The 17573-nt window shown below is 53.0% G+C and overlaps 1 protein-coding gene across 10 annotated transcripts in view; it reads left to right on the top strand.

The window, feature by feature from the left end:
* Window positions 1-17573, top strand: part of SFXN5 (sideroflexin 5) — a 129358-nt gene that overhangs the window by 61142 nt on the left and 50643 nt on the right. For 6 of the 10 annotated variants that reach the window (XR_015137278.1, XM_086327600.1, XM_086327602.1 and 3 more), the window contains 3 exons: window positions 3538-3591; window positions 4559-4615; window positions 5944-6009. The exons of 2 other annotated variants lie outside the window; for them this stretch is intronic. Coding sequence is in view for 7 of the 8 variants with exons in the window: in XM_086327600.1 (XP_086183726.1) it covers window positions 3538-3591; window positions 4559-4615; window positions 5944-6009 (177 nt within the window). In the remaining variant the exon portion in view is untranslated. Of the gene's footprint in view, window positions 1-3537; window positions 3592-4558; window positions 4616-5943; window positions 6010-9926; window positions 9966-17573 lie in introns of those variants that run through there. 2 more of the 10 variants (XM_086327608.1, XM_086327606.1) reach the window with 2 other exon arrangements.

Raw genomic sequence — 17573 nt, 5'->3', positions numbered from 1 at the left:
TGACTTTTCCCTTGTACTCAGGCAGCTGAGCTTTGAGAAGGAAGCCCTAGAGAGGTGGGGCTCCCAAGCCAGAAATCAAGAGACCTGACTCCCTCTAGCTTGCTTTGAAGCCTCTGGCAGATCACTGAATTTGTCTAAGCCTCAGTTGCCCCATTTGTAGAATATAGAAAGTAATCTTTATTTTGTTCGGACCCCAAAGTGATAATAAAGATCTTGAAAGTGACATAAGGAAAAACGCTTGGTGAAATCAATCAATTAATTTATCTCTTTAAGAAAGTGTGCCAAGGCACAGGTGCCCAGCCTGTGCAGGAGTTTGGGACAGGAGTCTGGTCAGATTGGCCAACCAGATGAAAACCGCACTGGTTACACTGTGTGTGTGTGTGTGTGTGTGTGTGTGTGTGTGTGTATTGCATAGACTGGGTACTAATTTGCTTTAGTTTAGGTTTATCCATGGGATTTTCCAGGCAAGAGTACTGGAGTGGGGTGCCACTGGAGAAGGCAATGGCACCCCGCTCCAGTACTCTTGCCTGGAAAATCCCATGGATGGAGGAGCCTGGTAGGCTGCAGTCCATGGGGTCGCTATGAGCCTGACATGACTGAGCGACTTCACTTTAACTTTTCACTTTTCACTCATTGGAGAAGGAAATGGCAACCCACTCCAGTGTTCTTGCCTGGAGAATCCCAGGGATGGCGGAGCCTGATGGTGGGCTGCCGTCTATGGGGTCGCACAGAGTTGGACACGACTGAAGTGACTTAGCAGGTTTGTTCTGAAAAATAACTCAATATCACATAAAAAAGGCATGCCATAGAAAAAACAAGTAAGTTGAAAATGAGACAAAAGGAAAGTTAGAGAAGAAAAGATAAAATAAAGGTATAAGTCCAGCTTCACACAAGACACATGCAGTGTGGTCTGTCTCCTTGGCAGATGTGGGTTGTGGAGACCCAGCCTGGACATCTTGACAGTCAGTGCAAAGAGGGACACAGTTGGATGCCCTGTGTCTATGAGATAGATGCAAACCAGATGTTCAGAAGTATAAATTTCTGATCCTGAAACCAGAAAATTTCCTCCAAGAGGATTCATAAAGGGGACCAATGTAATGGACAGTGAGTGTCCTGGACAACAGCTGTCTGGTAAATACAGTGAGTCCCATGGGCCACATCTTATGATGGTCCTGGTGACCCAAGCGCAATTCAGGGGGTGCAAAGGGAACCGAGGGGGAGAATGCAATGTAGTTCATAACACACCTGTGTTATGTAAACCGGTGGGTTAAGGGAATGTGTTTCCCAACAGTGGAAAATAGCTTTTATTTCCTTGGGCTTCAGGAGGCCGGCAGACATACACATACGTACATGTACATCCCAGGGTAGGAGAATGTACACACACACACACACACACACACACACATGCATACCACACACTCGTGGGCTCACTTGTCTGCCCAGCTTTGGCCTCTCTAGGCTCAGCTTCCTCGTTATGGTCTGGCTCCTGCCTAGGGCACTAGGAGGAGATCCTGGGTCCCCTGGGGTTCCTTCTTGGCAGGACTGGTGGGAAAATTCCCTTTTACAGACAATGGAACCATCTGTATTGGCTTCATACCTACTACTTGGACTCTGGGAATAGAATTTAAGTTGAGATAGGAAATCCAAGGTCACCTCTTCACCCTACAGGGAAGAAAGCTAGAACCCCAAAGGGGCAAGCCTTCTGCTGGAGACCACACCGGAATAGAGCCAAAGCTGAGACCCCAGGTCCCTGATTCTCACTCCAACACCCTAAGCTGTCATTGTGAAGAAAAATCGAGTTGGGATCTTACTTGGGGGAGAAAAATATCATAAGACAATCCTTCATTGGTGCTATGGAATGGCTTTACATTATATAATTTTATTCAAACTGATATGGGCCAATAAATATAAATGTGTATGCATTTCACTGTTTTAAAACATTTTAATGTTTAAAACATGATTTACTAATGCTGCTAAGGATGTCTAGAATTTGATTTACTGCATAGAATTGAATGTTTATACTTGTTCCTTACAGAAATTCTTGCCAAAGAGCCATTTTATCTACAGGAATAATAAATAAGTCAATATGTGGATGGCTGTGCACATTTTTTCCATATGCAGCAGCACTTGGTAGATGTTATTTTTCACACAAGCACTCAAAAGGTAAATCTCACAGACACACATGAATCCTTGAAGTCTAAGATGTGGTCAGTGTCAAGATCAGGCAATTAATCTGGACATAAACCAAAAGAATAAAGTCATTGGGTCTAGGTCTTAGGTGATATTTGGGCTTTGGGAATAATGGGTCCACATTTAATGTAACCAGACTTGGTCATATGTATGTATTTATTCATTCATTCACACATTCAACAAATACTTACTAGACATCTATGTTTCATTCAATAGCCTAAATATAGTGTAGGTTTTGCTTCATGGGGGCCCAGAGATAATATATAAATTTCCCTACTTGTGTTGTTAAAACACTTAAGGCCTTTAAATATGGAGCTTCCCAAGTGGACCAGTGGTAAAGAATCCGCCTGCCAATTCAGGAGATGTGGGTTCGATCCCTGGGTTGGGAAGATCCCCTGCAGGAGGAAATGGCAATCCACTCAAGTATTCTCGCTTAGAAAATTCCATGGACAGAGGAGTTTGGTGGGATACAGTCAATGGGGTCTCAAAGAGTCAGACACGACTGAGCACACACCCTTTCAGTTCAGTTCAGTTCAGTTGCTCAGTCGTGTCTGACTCCTTGTGACCCCATGAATCGCAGCACGCCAGGCCTCCCTGTCCATCACCAACTCCTGGAGTTCCCCCAAACTCATGTCCATCGAGTCGCTGATGCCATCCAGCCGTCTCATCCTCTGTCGTCCCCTTCTCCTCCTACCCCCAATCCCTCCCAGCAGCAGGGTCTTTTCCAATGAGTCAACTCTTCGCATGAGATGGCCAAAGTACTGGAGTTTCAGCTTTAGCATCAGTCCTTCCAATGAACACCCAGGACTGATCTCCTTTAAAGCCTTTGAAATGAATATTATTGAGTCCTCACAAAAATTCTGTTGGACAGCTAGGGTGCGAAGAAGCCAGGTTAGCTGGGAGGAAGTAAAGGGGCTTGTTTTGTGTGTTCCTTTCTTTTTATTGTTCCCTTGGACACCAATTATGAAAATACACATGTCTGTTGTTAAAAAGAATACAGAAATACTCAAGAAGAATGTGAAGAAGTACTGACCTGCAGGGACATCTACGTGCTGTGCTAAAGATTTTTTTGATGCTTGGAGATATGTATATGTATGTGTATTTGTGTATATGATATATATGGTGAGGTTTTTTTCCCTTTATAAAAATGGGATTATGCTGTCATATAATTCTGCAACCATGGTTTCTTCATTGTATGTCAACTCACTTTGGGCACTGGTTTGTACAGATCAAGCACATCAGTTTGTATAGATCGAGCTCACTTTTGTTCGTGACTGTGTCCTTTTTCTTTGCTAAAGTATAGGGGGTTTCTTCTGCCTTCCTTAGCCTTTTCTTTCTCTCTCGTAGGTTGTTGGTCTTCTCTTGCCCAATCAGACATTGGCGTCCACTGTCTTCTGGCAGGTAACAGTTTCCCTGCGAACAGAAGGCTCCTGAGAGGGCACCCAACAAGTGCTGGTTCTAGTCCCCTTGTGGAAAGTTGCCCCATTCCGACTCCTCCCCAACCCAGAAGCCGCTGGGAGAAACCCCGGGACTTCGGTCCTGCTGAGCAGGTCCCAGCAGCCCTTGGGCCAGAGGGGATGAGGGCTGGCTTCACCTGGATGCTTGTTCCATGGCCAGTGACCTGAGGCCCTCAGCCTCATTTTGACATCAGCCTCATCCAAATCTATGGGGGAGGTAATCCACCCTCAGCCCTACGGTAGTGAGGTGGGTGAAAGAGCATTGCGGCCCCTGGTCTCTGCCCTTGGAGGCAGTCTGGGCTGTGGCTGTCTCAGAAGAGTAGCTCTGTGTGTGTCTGTGTAGGCAAAGCAGGACAGGAAGAAAAACCTGTTAGTCTTCAGGAGAAAATGTCACAGTCTTCCTGAAGGGGAAAAAAACTCCTAATAGAGTCCATGTCTAGGCTCTGCAGGTGGTGCGGGACACTGGGCTGCGGTATTCTGAAAGGGGCCGAAGGCTGCCAGCCGCTCCAGGGCCCTTCTGGAGTGGTGTCTACCTTTGGTCCAGTCATCAGTGTAAAACGGATGATGCGACAGAGGCAGTGGGCCCATCTGGGGCCGTGGACCCTAGAATCCTGGGAGAGGGGGCCGGGTCTGGTCTGAGATGGACAGCTGGGTGGGATGGGGCCAGTGTCTTAGTTTGCCAGGAACTGAGGGGTCTCCCAGGAATGGGGCCTTTCGGTGCTGAAACCTGCATCATCCCGGCAAATCAGGATGGCTGGTCGCACTACCTTGGGGGGTGGATGGAGCCACCATGAATAGAGACCTGTGTCTTTCTGGAGGACTGTGGCCTCCCAGGGTCAGGCCTAGCTTCCAGGGAGGTGACCACAGCTCTCCTGACTTCTCCTCCCCCACCCCTTCCCCTTGCCTTTCAGTGGCTGAACCAGAGCCACAACGCCTGTGTCAACTATGCAAACCGCAACGCTACCAAGGTGAGCATGGCAGACCATCGCCTGGCGGTGGGCTGCAGGCAGGGTGACCCTCTCCTCTCTGCCACGTAGCATGCCTCCATCAGGGCTGCTCCTCGGGGTTTTACTGCCAGCCCTTCCGGAGGGGCCCCACCAGGGAGGGGCTGTTCACCTAGCATGACGAAGGCCCATCACGTGGGAGTGTGGTGCAGAAGGCAAAAGGGATAAGCCCCGCTGGTTTCTAAACATTTCTAGGGCAGCCCTTGGATCAGGACAGCATCAGCCACATGAGGACTGAATTCCTCTAAATCTGCCTCCAAGTTTGCCTGGAAGCAGCCCCGGTGCCCCAAGATCGCTGGCTGCAAAGCTTTGTAAAGGGCTGCCTGTGAGGGTGAGGGGTCTGAGAGGACTAGCTTGTCCCCCTAAAGTGCCCTGCACTCCTGGATGAGCTCACAGCAGAGGCCCAGTCATCCTTCTCTTGGCGAGGAAGGGCTGGGCTCCTGGACTCCGCTGGCAAGGCTTTCTCTCCCCGTGTCAGTGCCCTACACTTCCGTCCAAAGGCACCAGAGGAGAGGAGAAGTCTAGGTCCCCTTGGGGACTTTCAGTCTGGGGAGGAGAGGGTCTGGGCACTTACAGCCTTGGTGGGGAGTGACAGGGGAATCATGAGCTGGGATGAACAGAACAACTTCTGGGCCTGATTCTCCGGGAACATCGCCACCTTCTCCCATCTAAACCTTTGGCCCACATCTCTCTCCAATGCTCCACACCTGGACAGCTCTGCTTGGCTGGCTCCCGTTCACCTTAGACCAAACATCTCCAGAATTGCTGTCGTAGCTCCTCAGCTCTCGCTTAATTTTGTGTGTCACAATTTGGGATCCACTTTCCCATAGAAATATGGAGCAACAGCCTCCTACTGGCCTGAAAGACCTGCGTGGTTGACAAGGCCTGTGAGAGCCAGTCAGGCTGTGGCCACCTCAACATAGCCATTTCCACTGAGAACGTACTCTGGGTGCCAAACAGCCCATTCGCAACATTTAGCTTTCCTAATTGGATCTGCTTGCCCCAGCCATTTTGGCCCTTGCTGTTTTCTACTTCCAGTCAAATGTCTGCCAAGGACTTTTCTAGAATAAGGCAGAAGAGCAGTGGGCCCTTTGGCGTCTCCCTGGACATAGCTGCCCCGTGTTTCCATGTGCGGAGCTGTGCTGAGGGAGGCATGGATCCCTTTGGCTCCCAGAGGCCTTCCTTTTCTCCTGCCCCTCAGGCTACTGGGCAGGAATGTCCCTCGTGGCTGAGGCCGTTTGCAAGGGTGGGAGTTTTGGGCACCTGGGGTCCTGAAATTCTGTATCTTTCAGCCTTCACCTGCATCCAAGTTCATCCAGGGCTACCTGGGAGCCGTCATCAGTGCCGTCTCCATTGCTGTGAGTAGCCCCCACCCCGCGCCATCCACGCCACCCTGCTGCTCTGCGGCTGTCCCCTCAGCATTTTGGGCCAGACCTTGTCTGAGGGTCAGGGCTGGGCAAGCAGCGCGGGAGGCAGAGGTTTCTGTGTGGGGGCTGTCAGGCAGAGGAAAGTAGACCACAGGTAGAGAAGGCGACGCTTTTGTAGAGGGAGAGCACAGGCTGGTGCTCCAGGTTCCGGAGAACAGGAGGGGAGGGGAGGCAGTGCCCGTCGGCCATGTGAAGGGCTGACAGGCCCGCCGGGGCAGGAAGCCTGCTCTAGGGGGATGTGTGTTTACCTGCCGCCTTCCTCAAAGGAAGCTCAGCAGTGTGGCTGATGCAGCAGTGAAGGGCCTCGCAATCCAGCCCCAAGACTGGTCCAGATGTCAGCTCCTCTTTAGTCTTTGCCTGTGTTCCCTGGGTCCCCTCTTGGTGGCCTTGGTCATGTGGTCACATGTCCAAGCCCTCCTGGAATTCTGTGAATTCCTCAAGACAGGGGCAATAGACTCATTTTGAATCCCACAGGGCTTTGAGAATACCGCAGGTACTAAGCAGGGGAGGTTTGTAGACTGACTATGTTAGATCGACTATCTGCCCAGTTGAAGGCAGAGGGCAGGTAACCCAGCGAAGGGCCTGAGCCAGAGCCAGAGTGAAGATCAGGCTCCCAAGACCTTGGCGTGTTCATCCCACCCCTGCGCCTGTCTTTGGTCCTCTCTCCATCCTGGCTGGGTGGTCTCCCATAGCCCACTCCGGAGGGTAAGAGTCACTTTACAACTTCATTATTTTATTCATTACCCAATAAGTACAGGTAGTTGGCAAGAAAAATAATCAGGAAATGCAAAATTAAAAACATTTACACTTAATAAAAATTCGCATATACTCATCTTTTTGTAAAACCCACCTTTCCCATTGGAGAAGGCAATGGCACCCCACTCCAGTACTCTTGCCTGGAAAATCCCATGGACGGAGGAGCCTGGAAGGCTGCAGTCCATGGGGTCGCTAAGAGTCGGACATGACTGAGCAACTTCACTTTCACTTTTCACTTTCACGCATTGGAGAAGGAAATGGCAACCCACTCCAGTGTTCTTGGCTGAAGAATCCCAGGGACTCGGGAGCCTGGTGGGCTGCTGTCTATGGGGTCGCACAGAGTCGGACACTACTGAAGCGACTTAGCAGCAGCCACAGTAGCATCTTTCCCAAGTCTTTAAATAAATGTAGTGGTTCACACCCGTGTACTGACCCACTGGTATGGGTGATGCCCATATGGTATTGTGGTGATACCACACACCACCATTTATTTCACCGTTCTCCAAAACAGGGATTTGTGGCTGTACTGAGATGGCCTCATTTACTCTGTTCCCACGTGGACCAGGCTCACTTCCAAATACCTGTTAGGAGTCGGGGCGGGGGTCCCCACTTCATGCCCAAGATCCCTCTCTTTTCCTTACGTCTTACCCAAGCATGAAGCCAGAATTGCCAGATCCATTTAGATCACTCATTAAGAGGCTGCTAACCCACCCTGGTGGTCCTGCAACCCAGCATGGGACTTCATATCTTTGAGGGTCATACTAATTGGGATCTTTGATTCTGGGGGTTGCTGGTCAGGGTCAGGGGACCTTGTGAGAGAGGAGAAGGGACTCTGTCACCTTCCTCCGGCTCCTTATGATACACGGGGCCCATGGCTGTGCCTGTTTTAGTGGCTTGAAAATCCCAAGTTCCTTCTTTGAGATGTAAGGGGATGTAAGGGGAGGTGGGGAGGAGCCAGGAGGAGGAAGCCACACGGGGAGTGGCCTGGGCTGGGTTGGGCTGTAGTGCAAGGGGCTCACTGTCCTGGGGGACAGCCCTCTCCAGCAGGCCTGGGGCTGCAGGGATGGGGACATGGCTTCTTCTCAGGGCTCCGGGCTCTCTGCACCCCCAGTCCTCACTGCCCCACCCTTGCAGCCCTCAGTCATTCCATCCCAACTTTGTAGGGCCGGATCCAGCCCAGATTGTGGGGTGAGGGTTCTGACGCCCAAGCTGCAGAGTTCCTGGGGACTTAGGGCCCTCCAGGCTTGCAGAGCCAGGGCCTTACTCACAGGGGATGGGGCCTTGTGCTGGGCTGTCACAGCCCCCAGGGGGTGTCCCTGTGCTGGGGACACCCTCCTTCCCCTCCCCTCCTAGCTGCAGGGCCCCTGGAGGAGGTGTTCCCTCTATGCCAGCCCCAAGTCCTAGAAACTTCTCTTTCTCATACACTCACTCAGTTACAGCCCATGTCCTGTCCTCTCATCATTCTGCTGGATTTCACATTTACCAGGGACAGGGACAGGCCCCGTGTCTTCTCCCCCACAGAGCAGGGTGCGGAGCAGTGCTCCATGATCACTTGTTATTAGGTTGCTGACCCATGGTTGGCTTTGGAGGCCCCTCTGCGCTCCACCCGCCAGCAGCTTGTCCCCCCGCCTGACGTCTGCGCACAGTTAGGGTCTAACTCCAGCAGATGGAGTGGAGTTTCTGACTTGGAAAATTTGCAGCTTGCTTGCTTTTCTTTTGTGTGTGTAAATCATGAAACCTCCAAAGAAAGAGGCTTTATTTTATTTTCCTTTTCCCTTGTTCTTTGGAAGCCCAGGCCTCGAGGCCTCATTAACTGATCTCTGCTTCAATTAGTGACAAATCCACCCCTCTCCCTCCTGCCCCAGGGTGAGCCTGTTAGGAGGAGATGACCTGCAAACAAGTGTCACGGCCCCAGTGGTTGGCCCAGTTCTGGCATTAATTAAAGTGAGTCCTACAAGCAGGCGGCATGGATGAGGGCTGACAAGCCAAGGGCAGATCCCAGAGACTTGAGGACCTGCTGAGTCAAGGCCAGGCCCTGTGAGTCCAGCCCTCTCTCCGGACCTGGACAGCCCGTTTCCCCTCTCAGAAGAGCCACTGACCTTGGGCGGCAGCCCCAAGAATCAGTCCCCACTGTGCACCCGCTAACTGCAGCCTCCTACTGGTGGCAGGACCACCAGTGGGGGGGTTAGCAGCCTTTTGGTGAACCCTCTAAATAGATCTGGCAATGTCTGTCTTCTTACTCGGGAATAAAAAAGAAATTTCGTCTTAAGTTATTTTTGAAATCTAGCAGTTTGCTGTCTTTTAACAAAGGAAGTTCTGTCAGTGCTCGCTGTGCTTCAGTTCGGGCGTTTGTGTTGAGCGTTTCTGTGGTCACCCCCACCGAGTCCTGGCTACCGGAGGGAGACCCAGTCATTCCCTTCAGGAGTGCAGGAGTGCCAGGCATTTCGCCAGTGCTGGGGGATGGCACAGACCCGTGTGACCTTTAAGGTGCTTCGAGGGGAAGAAGCTGAGGATATTCTGTGCTGTCACCATGATTATGATAAAAGTGATTTGGTGGGAAGGACCCTGTCCTAATTCACACAGGGCTGACTCTTATAAGACAGGCTGGAAGGCGAGGGCAGGGCTGACTTGTAAGACAGGCTGCAGAGGTGAGGGCAGGGCTGGCTCTTATAAGACAGGCTGGAGGGCAAGGGCAGGGCTGGCTCTTGTAAGACAGGCTGGAGGGGAGGGCAGGGCTGGCTCTTGTAAGACAGGCTAGAGGGTGAGGGCAGGGCTGACTTGTAAGACAGGCTGGAGGGTGAGGGCAGGGCTGACTGGGGGGTGAGGGCAGGGCTGACTTGTAAGACAGGCTGGAGGGTGAGGGCAGGGCTGGCTCTTGTAAGACAGGCTGGAGGGTGAGGGCAGGGCTGACTTGTAAGACAGGCTGGAGAGGGGAGGGCAGGGCTGACTCTTGTAAAACAGGCTGGAGGGCGAGGGCAGGGCTGGCTCTTTTAAGACAGGCTGGAGGGTGAGGGCAGGCCTGGGTGCTCCAGAAAGAGGGCACAGCGCCCAAAGGGGCACCAGGAGAAGGAGAGCAGGACAGACTCCGGAAGCTGTCTGGAATGAGCATGGCTGCCGTAGAAGGAGTGATGGTGATGGGGGGACGATGAAGCGGGCGGGGGTGGGGCAGCAAGGGCCGGCCATGAATCACCATGAGTGCCTTGTCAGTCGTGAGGAGAGCCCTGCCAGGAACCCCTGCCTGGGCTCAGGGGCCTGGGGCATTGCAGAGGGTGTGGACAGAAGAGGGTTGGAGGGGAAGTTGTGAGCGGTTGGCAGGGCAGTAGGTGGACCACCTGTCTGGACACGGGGTCCTGGTTAAGAGTGGACTTGGGGCCAGAGAGGAAGGCTAAAGGCTCACGTGAACAGTCAGGAGCTGGATGGCAGAGCCAGAGGATGAGCGTCGCTTCATGCCTGATCCTCAAACTCTTCACCTTCAGCCAGGTCTTCGCTGGTCAAAGGCTTTCCCTGTTGGAGAAATGCAGACCTCTATTCCTAAAGGGCCTGGGCCCTGGAGGGTCCCTTCTGTATGCTGCTAAGTCACTTCAGTCATGTCTGACTCTGTGTGACCCCATAGACGTCAACCCACCAGGCTGTCCTGCCCCTGGGATTCTCCAGGCAAGAACACTGGGGTGGGTTGCCATTTCCTTCAATGCATGAAAGTGAAAAGTGAAAGTGAAGTCGCTCAGTCGTGTCTGACTCTTAGCGACCCCATGGACTGCAGCCAACCAGGCTCCTCCGTCCATGGGATTTTCCAGGCAAGAGTACTGGAGTGGGGTGCCATTGCCTTCTGTATAGGATGCAGTGATTGTTAACCTAGACAGTGGGCACAAGGAGGTATCCCGGGGGTGCCTGGGCTGAGCCCCACCCCTCCCAGTTCCCCTTGCTTACTGGAGCTCCGTGCCCCCCTGGTAGTCAGACTGGCAAGTAATCATAGTGGGTAACACTTATGGAATGCCTTCAACTTGCCAGGCATCTCCTAAGTCACACCCTAAGCTACACCCTGGACCATGGAGGACACCCTGAGCTACAGCTCAAGCACAGAGTGAGCCAGGTGTAGTCTTGCAGAACGCCCAGGAACCAAGTATGCAGGCGGGTAGAGTGCAACCCCTTGTTACACTTAAAGAGCCCCTCAAAATTTTTGTTGCAGTCCCCTCTGGTCTCAGAGCACCTGGGAGATACTTGTCTACCAGGGGGCAGGGTAAGAGTCCTCCAGTGGGGAGCCAACAGCACAGCTTGACTTTTCCAACCTCCCTACACCACAGGGAGGCAGGAAGGAAAAAGTGGCTTTAGTCAGTAAAATAGTGTCTGTCCTTGACTTGGCTTCTGTGCCTCAGTGTCTTCATCAGCGTCCTCAGCAGGTGCCTTCAGCAGTCCAGGGTGTAGCTCCGGGTGTCCTCATGGTCCAGGATGTAGCTTCAGGTGTCTTCATGGTCCAGGGTGTAGCTCCAGGTGCCCTCTGCAGTCCAGGGTGTAGCTCTGGGTGTCCTCATGGTCCAGGGTGTAGGTCAGAGTGTCCTCTGTAATCCAGGGCGTAGCTCTGGGTGTCCTCTGTGGTCCAAGGTGTAGCTCAGGATGTCCTCTGTGGTCCAGGGTGTAGCTTTGGGTGTCCTCTGCGGTCCACAGTGTAGCTCTGGTGTCCTCTGTGGTTCAGGGTATAGCTCAGGGTGTCCGCATGGTCCAGGGTGTAGGTCAGGGTGTCCTCATGGTCCAGGGTGTAGGTCAGGGTGTGCTGTATGGTCCCGGGTGTAGCTTCAGGTGTCTTCATGGTCCAGGGTGTAGGTCAGGGTTTGCTCTGGTCCAGGGTGTAGCTCCGGGTGTCCTCATGGTCCAGGGTGTAGGTCAGGGTGTGCTGTATGGTCCAGGGTGTAGCTTCAGGTGTCTTCATGGTCCAGGTTGTAACTCTGGGTGTTCTCATGGTCCAGGGTGTAGATCAGGGTGTGTTCTGCGGTCCAGGTTGTAGCTTCAGGTGTCTTCATGGTCCAGAGTGTAGGTCAGGGTGTGCTCTGTGGTCCAGGGTGTAGCTCCGGGTGTCCTCATGGTCCAGGGTGTGGCTTCAGGTGTCTTCATGGTCCAGGGTGTAGCTCCAGGTGTCCTCTGCAGTCCAGGGTGTAGCTCAGGGTGTGCTCTGCAGTCCAGGGTAAGCTCAGGGTGTCCTCTGTGGTCCAGAGTATAGCTCAGGGTGTCCTCTGTGGTCCAGGGTGTAGCTCAGGGTGTGCTCTGTGGTCCAGGGTAAGCTCAGGGTGTCCTCTGTGGTCCAGAGTATAGCTCAGGGTGTGCTCTGTGGTCCAGGGTAAGCTCAGGGTGTCCTCTGTGGTCCAGGGTGTAGCTCAGGGTGTCCTCTGTGGTCCAGGGTGTAGCTCAGGGTGTCCTCTGTAGTCCAGGGTGTAGCTCAGGGTGTCCTCTGTGGTCCAGGGTGTAGCTCAGGGTATAACTCTAGGTGTCCTCTGTGGTCCAGGGTGTAGCTCAGGGTATAACTCTAGGTGTCCTCTGTGGTCCAGGGTGTGGCTCTGGGTGTCCTCTGTGGTCCAGGGTGTAGCTCAGGGTGTAGCTCTGGGTGTCCTCTGTGGTCCAGGGTGTAGCTCTGGGTGTAGCTCTGGGTGTCCTCTGTGGTCCATGGTGTAGCCCAGGGTGTCCTCTGTCGTCCAGGGTGTAGCTCAGGGTGTCCTCTGAGGTCCAGGGTGTAGCTCTGGGTGTCCTCTGTGGTCCAGGGTATAGCTCAGGGTATAACTCTAGGTGTCCTCTGTGGTCCAGGGTGTGGCTCTGGGTGTCCTCTGTGGTCCAGGGTGTAGCTCTGGGTGTCCTCTGTGGTCCAGGGTGTAGCTCTGGGTGTAGCTCTGGGTGTCCTCTGTGGTCCATGGTGTAGCCCAGGGTGTCCTCTGTCGTCCAGGGTGTAGCTCAGGGTGTCCTCTGAGGTCCAGGGTGTAGCTCAGGGTGTCCTCTGAGGTCCAGGGTGTAGCTCTGGGTGTCCTCTGTGGTCCAGGGTGTAGCTCAGGGTGTCCTCTGAGGTCCAGGGTGTAGCTCAGGGTGTCCTCTGTGGTCCAGGGTGTAGCTCAGGGTATCCTCTGAGGTCCAGGGTATAGCTCAGGGTGTCCTCTGTGGTCCAGGGTGTAGCTCAGGGTGTCCTCTGAGGTCCAAGGTATAGCTCAGGGTGTCCTCTGAGGTCCAGGGTAAGCTCAGGGTGTAGCTCAGGGTGTAGCTCAGGGTGTAGCTCTGGGTGACCTCTGTGGTCCCGTGTGTAGCTCTGGGTGTCCTCTGTGGTCCAGGGTGTAGCTCAGGGTATCCTCTGAGGTCCAGGGTGTAGCTCTGGGTGTCCTCTGTGGTCCTGTGTGTAGCTCAGGGTGTCCTCTGTGGTCCAGGGCGTAGCTCAGGGTGTCCTCTGAGGTCCAGGGTGTAGCTCTGGATGTAGCTCAGGATGTCCTCATGGTCCAGAGTGTAGCTTAGGGTATGATCTGCGATCCAGGGTATAGCTCTGGGTGTCCTCTGTGGTCCAGGGTGTAGCTCAGGCCCAGATACTCTTCTCTGAGCCTGTTGGAGTTAGGAGACCAACAGCCTGGGAATCCAGACCAGACTCTTGCCTCTCTTCTGTCACTCTGTGTGGCTTCCAGGTTGGAGGGCCCATTGTATGGACCCTGTATCAGAATCTGAAGTGTTCTGGAAGCCTGCAGATGGTGATGCTGGCAGGGACAAGTCTGACGCAGATATTGGCTCCACATCTATCCTGGGGAGGACAAGTTGTTGTCCCTTCCTAGACAGAAGGGGTCTGATATAACTGGTTTTCCAGCAAGTGGCCAGCAGGTTCCTGTGGGGCATGGTTCAGGGGTCATTGTTGGTCACTATTGCTAGCAAAGAAGCTACACAGCTGTGGCTGGAGCTGACTGGTATTTGAACCTGTGCACAACTCTGTCCTGGCCACCTTGGCCCTTTGCTCCTGAACGTGTTGCCAAGAAACAGCCTGATTGGGGTTGCAGGACAAACTGACCTCCATAGAGGCTCAGGGTCCACTGCTTGCTATCAAGATTTTATTCTATTGAATCAATGCACGCCCTCTGGTGGGCAATTTTGGTACCTCAGCTATTCCTTGACCTGTTCCAGCCGTTGCTCCACCAGGGCCCGCAGAAACCCCTGACCACTTCGTTGCTGTTGTTCAGTCACTCAGTGGTGTCCGACTCTTTGCGACCCCATGGACTGAAGCACGCCAGGCTTCCCTGTCCTTCACCGTCTTCCAGAGCTTGCTCAAACTCATGTCCATTGAGTTGGTGATCCATCCAACTGTCTCATCCTCTGTCATCCCCTTCTTCTCCTCCCTTCAACCTTTCCCAACATCAGGGTCTTTTCCAATGAGTCAGCCCTTCCCATCAAGTGGCCAAAGTATTGGAGCTTCAGCTTCAGTATCAGTCCTTCCAATGAATGTTCAGGGTTGATTTGCTTTTGAATTGACTGATTTGATCTTGCAGTCCAAGGGACTCTCAAGAGTCTTCTCCAACACCATAGTTCAAAAGCAACAATTCTTGAGCGCTCAGCCTTCTTTATGGTCCAACTGTCATACTTGGTTGTATGACCACTTGGTTATTTTATTATCCACCACCCAGAAGTAGATCCTAAATTCTGACCTCATGCCATCCCTCCTTTCAGACATGCCCCGTCTATTGTCCTCCAGGGTGCCTTGGACCCTTATGGCAGGTGCCGTTAGTCTGCAGAACTGGCTGCAGACAACCTGGTATTTCATGTTTCTGCAGCCTGCAGAGTCCCCCTCCCTTCTTACCTGGCTGCCTCCTACCCTCCCTAAGGGCTCAGTTGGGCATCCCCTTTCTCAGAAACCTTCATATCCCTGGGGGAGGGGGCATGCCCCCTCAAAGCCCCTCCTCCTGGCAGAGTGGATATACCATCCACTCAGGTGGTCTTAGACCTGCAGGTGCACCTGGCCCCATAGAGCTGTGTTTGCCGAGGTGGACAGCAGTGGCTGCACAAGGCAAGTCTCATTTGCGGCTCTTTTTTTTTTTTTTTCTCTGCTTCAGAAATCAGTCACTTGATTTATCTAGAAACATTTATGAAGCACCTACTCATTTCATCAGGCACCAGAAATTCCATGAAGAATAAGAGTGTACACAAGCCCTGTGCCCAGCACTTTAGGGCCTATGGGGAGAGACGGATGTTTAGTAAAGTGTCCACAGATAAAAATATTTCCATATAATTCTGTTTTAAATAATACACACGTGTTACTTTGATTCCCAACATTTTAAGAAGTAAATGAATGTACTTAGGGACTGTGATAGGTATGTGGAAAGAAGAGCTCCAGGTTTTGTCAGAGGCTGTAAAAGGGGAGCCCTGAGTGAAGAGGAGGCCTCTCTGAGGGCCTGATGTTCAAGCGGAAAAGTGAGGAAGCCGAAAGAGGGCAGGGCTTGCGAGAAAAGGTGGGAGAGAAGGAGGGAGGGAACTGGCTCATTGGAGGAGCAGGGCGGGGCTGAGGTTACCGGAGCCTTGCAAGCATGGCCAGGTGGTCAGGTAGGGCCGTGTGGGGCTTAAATGCAGTGAAACCACTGAGAGACTTACGTGTGTTGATTCCACTCTGGCTGCTGTGGATTAGAAGGGTCAAGAGTGCAAATTGGGAGCCCAGTTAGGAGGTGGGCAGTTGTCCAGGGAGAAGTGATGGGTGTTTGAGCTAAATGGTGGGAGCAGAGAGAGAGAGAAATAGCTGTACTTAAGACACCCAGCAGACAGAGCTGGGTGTCGGGTAGCAGAGGCTCCTGTCCAGGTAGACCCCTAAGATTCTGGCTTGAAGAGCTGAGCTGGGAATGGGAGAAGCAGACAGGATGTGGGTGAGGAAGATCAAGATGACCCTCATTTGCTGTGTGTGCAGGTGGAGTGCCTGAAGCTCATGGAGATAGAGGCATCCTGCAGGGGGTCAGTGGGCTGGAGTGGAGGACACAGGCATTGTTCCAATCCCATCCGGTGTCTCATCTCTGGCCTCGCAGAAGCTAGGCTGGTGTTGGCCTGGAAGGCCCCTCCTACTCAAGGAGACAGTTATCAGCTGTGTTCCCCGAAGACACTGAAGGTCTTGGGACGTGGGTCTCCCACCCCTCCCCAGTTCTTGGTGCCGGTCAGCATTTATCTCCACTGTGGGGGTTTGCCAGACTTCCCTCCTTCCCCTCCTGCGCTCTCAGCTGCCCATGGCAAATCCAGCCTCCTGGGAGCAGAGCTTGGAGAGAGGTAGGTCCCCTGTTCTCTCAGCCCAACATGCTGTCCACGGGTCCTGGGCTCTGGCTTCTCCCAGGCCCCCTACGGCTGGCCCCATGGGGAATTCTTATACAAAATCCCCATCCTATTTGTGCTCCCCTCCACCAAAATGGAGCCCCTGTTTGGTTAATTTCTATTTTGTGGTTTATCTGGAGGCTGTTAAAACAAACCCTGGGGGACCCTCAGCAGTGACTGTTCCATATCTCATTATCTTTCCCGAACCCGATTATTAGCTCAGATTTTTCTGATCGCTAGCTGCTGTTCGTGATGAGTTGTGTGCCATTAATGCCAGCTGGTTCCCTTAAACAGGACCCACCATGCCAGAGAAAGTGAGCTGGCATTCAGAGCCATCAGCCACTTGGCTTTTTAATTTTAATGGGCTCTACCAAATGTTCCAGGCCAAAGGGTCCCCGAGGAACCAGAACAGACGGGCTCCCAACCCCCAGTCTGCAGCCCACCCTGGTTCCTTCCCAGACTGTGGCCATCCTGATTGCTGGGACAATAAGGTCTGGGTCGAGGCCTCACCTGTATTCATGCCTTCTTGCCACCAGGCCCATCCTCGATGAGTGGTCAGAGTGACTTCATGGGTTCCTAGCGAGCTTGCAACTACATATACCAAAGCTCTCTGGTCCCAGCCCCCTCCCTGGGGGAGACAGGCTGGGTCACCATTCTGAGCTGTGCTAATCCTAGCCTCTGGGAAGCACCGTCAGCTGGTCAGCCAAGTGTGGGGAAGGGTTGAGGGAGCAGGCAAGTCTGAGTGTTTGCTCCAGCCAGTGGCCCCTATTCCTTCCTGCCCTCCCCCACCGCCAGCCCGGCCTGTCCCCAGAAGGCTGCCTCGGGAAGGGCTCCAGCTCCCTGCTGGCTTCTCCTGCTCCCCATTCCTCCAGCACTCCCTGCGTCTTTCCAAACAAATGCAGAGGGTTTTGAACCCAGACCTTCAGTTTTCTAGCTGCCAGGTTTAAGAGGTGGCTCAGGGGCCCTGTCTTCTCTACCTGCAGCTGCCTTCCGCTCACCTGGGCCTCAGCCCAGGTCTCTTCAGGGAGGCTTTTGCGCTATAGACAGCCAGTCTGAAATGGCTTGTGGTCATTTAAAAAAATGTCCTGTCAGACATTCCTGACTGAGATAGAAGACAATTGGAAAGAAAATAGCACCGTGGCCAAGAGCAAAGCTTTGGAATTAGCAGACTGTGGATTTGAGTCCTAGCGTTACCTAGGACATCTTTGAGCAAAGTTACTTCACCTCTCTGAATCTGCCTGAACTTCCCTGAATCCGTTCAAGAGCAACATGCCCTGTCTCTAAGGCTGGCAGTGGGGATTGGAGTAAGATGTTTCATGTGATACGCTCAGCACTTGGCCTGGTATCTCCACTTGCCCCTTTCCTCCTTCTTACTCATCGCTTATGTCTGCCTGTGTCCTCCTTCTAGACTGGCATTCTGTAAGAACATATCCCCTGGTATTTTGGAGGGC

This window comes from Bos grunniens, chromosome 11 (genome assembly GCF_055505025.1).
Source record: "Bos grunniens cultivar Pamir isolate PY7600 chromosome 11, Bosgru_T2T1.0, whole genome shotgun sequence".
NCBI classification, from domain to species: domain Eukaryota; kingdom Metazoa; phylum Chordata; class Mammalia; order Artiodactyla; family Bovidae; genus Bos; species Bos grunniens.
The sequence above is the reverse complement of the archived record's forward strand: the minus strand, read 5'-3'. Positions and strand labels throughout refer to the sequence as shown.